Here is a 6,818-nt window from a genome sequence, read left to right on the forward strand (position 1 = left end):
CCTCTCTGCAGCCGGACCCCCAATCCTGTCCGCAGCCGGACCCCCAATCCTGTCCGCAGCCGGACCCCCGGCCCTCTCTGCAGCCGGACCCCCAATCCTGTCCGCCTGGCCTGATGCCGGCCCCCCTGATCTGCCTGACCCGCCTGATGCCGGCCCCCCTGATCTGCCTGACCCGCCTAATGGCGCCCCCCCTGACCTGCCTGACCCGCCTAATGGCGCCCCCCCTGACCTGCCTGACCCGCCTGTTGGCGGACACCCTGATATGCTTGACTCGCCGGACGCCAGTCTCGCAACTGTCCACACCCCTGCGGCTGCAGTTGCCCTTGAGGTTAGGCCCGTGACTGGCGTAGCCCTCCAAGAAGATGGCCATCCTGCCGTGTCCACCTGTGGCTATGAAGTCGCCACCTCTGATGGACCTGTGGCCGCCCTTTTGCCTGCTGGCACTGCCTCCAGCCCCACTGGCTCAGCCCCTGACCTTGATGGCTCCGCCCCCAACCTGGATGACTCCGCTCCTGGTCCCGCTGGCTCCGCCCCTGGCTCCGCCCCTGGTCCTGATGGCTCCGCCCCTGGTCCTGCTGGCTCAGCCCCTGGTCCCTCTGGCTCTGGCCCTGGTGGTTCCGCCCCCGACGGCTCCGCCTCTGGTGCTGATGGCTCCACCCTTGTCCTTGATGGCTCCGCCCCTGGTCCCGATGGCTCTGCCCCCTGTCCAGATGACCCTGGCAACTGCCCAGGTGGCCCTGCCCACAATTCCGCCTCTCCTGTTCCTGATCCCACCTCCCAGTGTGCTCCAGATCCTGCGTCTGCTGACCCTGCCTACCTGTCTTCGTCTGCCTGCCAGCCTGCCCTGCCTCCTGCATACCTACCTCCCCAATTATCTCCTGTTTCCACACCTTTCCCAAGTCCTGTATCCCAGCCTGTCCCGCCTCTTGTGTCCCATGTGTTCAAGTCTGTTCCACCTCCTGTGCACAAACCTAATCTCACGTCTGACCATCATCCAGTGCTTTCTGGACCCCTGCTTGTTCCCGTGCCAGTCACCATCCCTGTAACTGTACCTCTCACTGTCCAAGTGTCAGTCCCTGTCTGCATCCAAGTACCTACCCCTGTGTCTGTCAGAGTCCCTGTCTTTGTTCCAGCCCATTCAGCAACCCTTTGTCCAGCACCTGTCTTCGTCAACGTCGTTGTGACTGTACCTGTCCCTGTCATCGTTCCAGTCATTGTTCCTGTGTCTGTCCCCGTTACTGTGCCTTTAAAAGTCCCTGTGTTTGTTCCTGTGAATGTACCCCTCACTGCTGTGACAGCCTCTGGACCACCACCTGTGCCCTCTGCCTCTGCCTCTGCCCATCCCACGACCTATGCCACATCCTCAGCCCGTTCCTGTGCTTCGGCCTATTCCTCTGCCTCGGCACAGCCCTCTGCCTCTGCCCGTGCCTCTGCTTCTGCCGGACTCTCTGCTCCGCCCTATCCCTCCGCTGGTTCCCCCCTCCGCCCGCCCGGTTTGGTGGAGCCTCTTTTTGGGACTTCTGGGGCCGTCCCTTGAGGGGGGGGTTCTGTCATGAGCTCGCTCCTTGGCATCCTTCTTTGAGCTCTTGGCTCTTATCTCTCTCTGTCTCTCTCTCTCTCTCTGTCTCTCTCTCTCTCTGTCTCTCTCTCTCTCTCTCTCTCTGACCCCGTCTCTCTCTCTCTCTCTCTCTCTCTCTGACCCCGTCTCTCTCTCTCTCTCTCTGACCCCGTCTCTCTCTCTCTCTCTCTCTCTCTCTCTCTCTGACCCCGTCTCTCTCTCTCTCTCTCTGACCCCGTCTCTCTCTCTCTCTCTCTGACCCCGTCTCTCTGTCTGTCTCTCTCTCTCTCTCTGACCCCGTCTCTCTGTCTGTCTGTCTGTCTCTCTCTCTCTCTCTCTGACCCCGTCTCTCTCTCTCTCTCTCTCTCTCTGACCCCGTCTCTCTCTCTGACCCCGTCTCTCTGTCTGTCTCTCTCTCTCTCTCTGTCTCTCTCTCTCTCTGACCCCGTCTCTCTGTCTCTCTCTCTCTCTCTCTCTCTCTCTCTCTCTCTCTCTCTCTCTCTTGCTCTCTCTCTCTCTCTGCCCGTCTGCCTTGCTCTCTCTGCCTGCCTGTCTTGTCTGCCTGTCTTGTCTCTCTCTCTGTCAGTCTGGTCTGTCTCTGTCTGTCTATCTGGTTGTCTCTGTCTACCTGATTCCCTCTACCTGTTAACTACCTTAATTACTTTCTATCATCTGCCACTCTACTCTCTGTTCTGTCTCTGCTCTGTCTGATTGTCCTCACCTGTCTCTACTTATTGTGTCTCGTTAACCTCCCAGCTGTATCCCATCTCCCTCGTGATTCCTCTGTGTATATCTAGTCCTGTCTTTGTGTCTGTCCTTGTCGGATCGTCTGCCTACCTTGCTCCTGTGTTCCTGTGTTCCTGTGTTCCTGTGTTCCTGTGTATCTCTGTCTCTCTGTCTCTCTGTTCCGGTTTGTCTGCGTTCCTGACCTCCTCCGTTATCCTGCACCTGATCCCGACCCATACCTGCACCCGAACCTGTTCTGCCTGACTTCCCGATCTTGACCTGGACCCGTCTGACATCCTCTGCTCTCCTGCCCCGGTAAACCTGATCTGCCTTTTGCCTTTTGACTACGCTTTCCGAAATTCCCCTGAATGGTACTTCTGTCTTTTAATTTGCCTGTTGTGTGTGTGTTCCCCCCCAGGACTTCTGGCACCTCCATCACCAGCTCCAAAGGACGCGTCTCTGCCACTGGGGGACACACACACACAGGTCCCTGGGCACCTGGACTCCATCACTCTCAATTCCCCAAAAAACCTTAAAATAAAAGCACGAAACGTGACGCAACTGGGTCCTCATCTTTCCATCCGTGACATCCAGTCTGGGACTCCATCCAGATTCAGTGGCAGTGGAGATTACAGTGACTTCACTCTGGCCATCAGTAATGTCCAGGCTGAGGATGCAGGAGTTTACTACTGTCAGAGTGTCCATGTTATCAACAGTAAATATGTGTTCACACAGTGATAAAGCGCCGTACAAAAACTCCCTCAGTCAGGCTCCACATGACTGCACTGCTAACTACAGCTGCTGTGGTGTGAGAATCTGTGTGTGTGTGTGTGTGTGCGTGTGCGTGTGCGTGTGCGTGTGCGCGTGCGCGTCGCGTGCGCGCGCGCACGTGCGTGCGTGCGTGTGTGTGTGCGTGCGCCTGTGCGTGTGTGTGAGTGTGAGTGTGAGTGTGAGTGTGTTTGTTTGATGGTGGGGATATACTAAGGAATGTGTCAACCAATTTAGACCCAGATAAAGTTGAGATGAAGTTTTCAAATGAAATTAGATGGCAAGTTCAGCCCCTGTTATACGTGTTCACATGTTCAGTTCACAAGCAGCTTAGAGCAGTGGTTTTCAAAGTGGGGGCCGGGGACCCCTGGGGGGCCGCGAGAGGGTACTAGTAGGGGGGCCACTGCTGGTTGAAAGGAAAAGTGCATCAAAACAAAAATTACTGAATACATTAAATAACTAAGTAAAGTCAAATAAGCCAAAACATCAAATAAACTAAATAATATTCCTTTTTTAAGAATAGCTCCTAGTCGACTCTTTGAAATGGCCTCATTGACACACTACTAAAATGTTTCCTACTGTAGGCGGATTTAAGGATGCAGAAATTACATTGGCTTGTGAAAGGCGGTGCATAGAAAAAAATACGGCCCATGTTAGGGGGGCCTTGGCTGAAATCTGCTGGTGTATGGAGGGTCTTGTCATGGTAGAGTTTGGGAACCCCTGGCTTAGAGCTCATATTGAAAGCAGCATGAGGGAGCTGCAGTAAAAAAGGTTTGTAGTCAGGCTCTGGGGTAGACCCCCAGAATGACACATGGTGGTGTACAGTCTGGTCCTATAGGGCCCCATTCTCAACTAGCAGCCTCTGGGCCTTTTAACCCCTTAGCGCAGAGCCTTTGTTATAACCCTTACAGTCACCGAAAATATAATATCCGGTGTCTCAATCTATTATTTAAGGCTCTTGGTACTGTCATAGCAATGTTGTTATGATGTAGTTAAGTATGTTCAGCAAATAGTGAATAGGCCCGCAGGCGGCGACCCCATCTGCACTAAGAGGCTACGGCCCGCCGAGCATCTATCTCTGGCCTGTGAACTGTTTCATTTATTTTTGCTTTCTAAAGATTTATTTCTATCGTGCTGTCCGCACTAATTTTGAAAAAGTACCCCTCAGGTCGAGGTACTGTACCAAGATTGCCTCCCTGGCAACGATAACAGATATCAAAGTCCTTGCCAACACAGCTCGCCTGCCCTTTTTCTGAGAGGAATTTGGATCTCTGCCCCTTGGTGACTTTTAAAAGAGTACTCCTGTTCTAGGGTGTGCCATGTCATAGTATCTGCATTCTATTGCTGCCCTGTATGCATCAATCCTTTATTCCTGCTACACCCGGCAGTGCTTTTCACAGACCAACCCTCAGGGCTCCCAACATTTTCCAACTTCGGCCCACTTGAAATTTCCACAAATGTTTGGGACCCACGCCTCTGCTGAATGAACAATATAACTCAAATGAGTAGTCAACAGCAACACAGCAACATATTATTTAGATTTTTAGAAAATGATTTCAGGGCCCACTTAGAATACCATCACAGCTCATTAGTGGTCCCTGGCCCACATTTTGAGAATCACTGTGTTAGAAGAATTAGGATGACCTTAATTGTCTTCCCCCAAAGGTAGTCTTCTAGGGTGCTCATGTATTTTGAGTGATAGTACCATTTACTATCAGCAGAGAGCGCTTTTAGACAGGACACCGTGTGTGTGTGTGTGTGTGTGTGTGTGTGTGTGTGTGTGTGTGTGTGTGTGTGTGCGTGTGCGTGTGCGTGCGTGTGTGTGCGTGTGTGTGCGTGTGTGTGCGTGTGTGTGCGTGTGTGTGCGCGTGCCCGCACGTGCATGTGTGTGTGTGGATGTGTGTGCCTATATGCCTATATGCTACTGTAGATTGCAGAAGTCAGCCGATGGAAAGTGAAAAAGTGTGACTAAGCACAGATGTCTCAGGGCAGTTTGTGGCTGTAGGTGTAACCCAGGAAACAGTGCACTCTGTGGGGGAAACTAGTATTTGCATTGCCAGGCTTGAGTGGGTCTGCTAGTCCCAGAATAGAGCAGCACTACTGCCAGATGTTCAAGAGTTCCCAGATTTCAAAAAGGCGGCATTAGTATCACGACTTTTTAGAGAATGATAGACAGTTTGTTTGTGTCCAGACATTTCTTTTGATCAAATACGAAAGAAATATGAAAATGTTTCACCATTTTAAAGACAAAAATAATGACAACAGCAAGTCTAAAATCTGATTAAAGTTCTTTATTATGAAATAGTCAAAATGCCAGAAAATCTATAAACACGCTCTTCAGACTCTGAAATGATATGACAGAATATGAAAAAAAAGAAAAACATAGGGATGATTTAAAAAGTCACTCAGTGCTGCACACACATAGAGAGAGGAAGAGAGGAAGAGTCCCTATCAGACACACTCTAAATCAGAATAATGGCAGACATTAAAGCAGAGCCTAGGAGCAGTCTGATTTCTTCAGGATCTTGGTGACAGTCTGGGAGCCCCGTGTTGCCTGGCAGGTCACTGGGACGTCCTGGGTCCACTCCTGGAGAGGGAGGGTCAGGGTGCTGCTCCAGCTGTACAGGCCGTCCTTCTGTGGGCCCCAGAGACTGGTCTCCCCGCTCCTGCTGCTCCCCGCTACAGACCAGCTCAGACTCCAGTCGGACGGGAAGCCTCCGTTAGCCAGGCACATGAGCGTGGCCGAACTCCCGCTGGTGTCCAGGGGGGGCAGCACTGTCAGTTTGGGAGTGGTGTCACCTTGGGAATAAAGACAAGAGGGACAAAGCGAGAGAAATAAGGTGATGAGATAAAACATAAGGGGGATAGTGAATGTGGAATCATGAAAAAAGGGACGAAACGAGAGAAATGAGGTGATGAAATCAAAATAGTCATAGCAGTCATAATGATCAGTACAAGGGGAAATTCCTCTTCCAGTATAACAGATCACTATATTATAGTGTTGTTCACTGGTTACTCTTTAATCTGGGAAAGCATATTTAGTAGCATGTAAATTACATGTACTGTATTTTAGAGAACACCGTGAAGTTTAATTCAAAAAACAGGTTGAAAACAGGGAACTTTTCTTGATCAAGGCACTAAATGAAGTTAAAATGTATTTATATTATATGCAATGACACAAATACTTTTAATTGTCAATAATGTTTAACTTCATTTAGTGCCTTGTTCAAGAAAAGTTCTTCTTTTCAGATTTCCCCCTAGTCAGCCAAAGATCCAACATTCAACCAAGCTGACTGAGTTTCAGGTTGTACGTCTTAGCCTGTAATCTTGCTCTATAGATATGCCAAGATTTCTGAATCTGTATAATTGCTCATACAATACAATGCAATACGACCTCAAATACTTTCAAGAAGAAACCAAGCAAGCAACAGGACACATTAGCCAAAACTACAGCTAATGAAATAAAACAAGATTTAAACATGTTGCAATGGGTATGCACAATACTAAACAATTCATGATGTATAAATGTCACACCACAATGTTGGAAAACTTTTTTTCCGCTCCGACTTGACTCTGATCCAGGTTTTCATACCCCATGATAAGAGTCTAGTTAGTCTATAATAGTATCGCTATAAAGTGCTCATAGTATATACTGACACAAGTGTGATGTATGCATAGTATATATAGACCATATCATTAATGAAAAGTCCCAGACCCACACATAAGTTATATGTAAAAACTATTGTCCCTAAGTTGCTTATCAAAT

The 6,818-nt window shown here is 49.9% G+C and overlaps 1 gene segment (V, D, J or C); it reads right to left on the reverse strand.

The window, feature by feature from the left end:
• Positions 1-5,462: 5,462 nt before the first annotated feature.
• LOC134443204 (immunoglobulin kappa constant-like) lies at positions 5,463-5,841 on the reverse strand. The segment is given in 1 exon segment: positions 5,463-5,841. A coding segment is annotated over 1 exon segment (237 nt).
• Between the last annotated feature and the right edge of the window lie 977 nt (positions 5,842-6,818).

The sequence above is a fragment of the Engraulis encrasicolus genome, unplaced genomic scaffold (assembly GCF_034702125.1).
Source record: "Engraulis encrasicolus isolate BLACKSEA-1 unplaced genomic scaffold, IST_EnEncr_1.0 scaffold_28_np1212, whole genome shotgun sequence".
Lineage (NCBI taxonomy): Eukaryota > Metazoa > Chordata > Actinopteri > Clupeiformes > Engraulidae > Engraulis > Engraulis encrasicolus.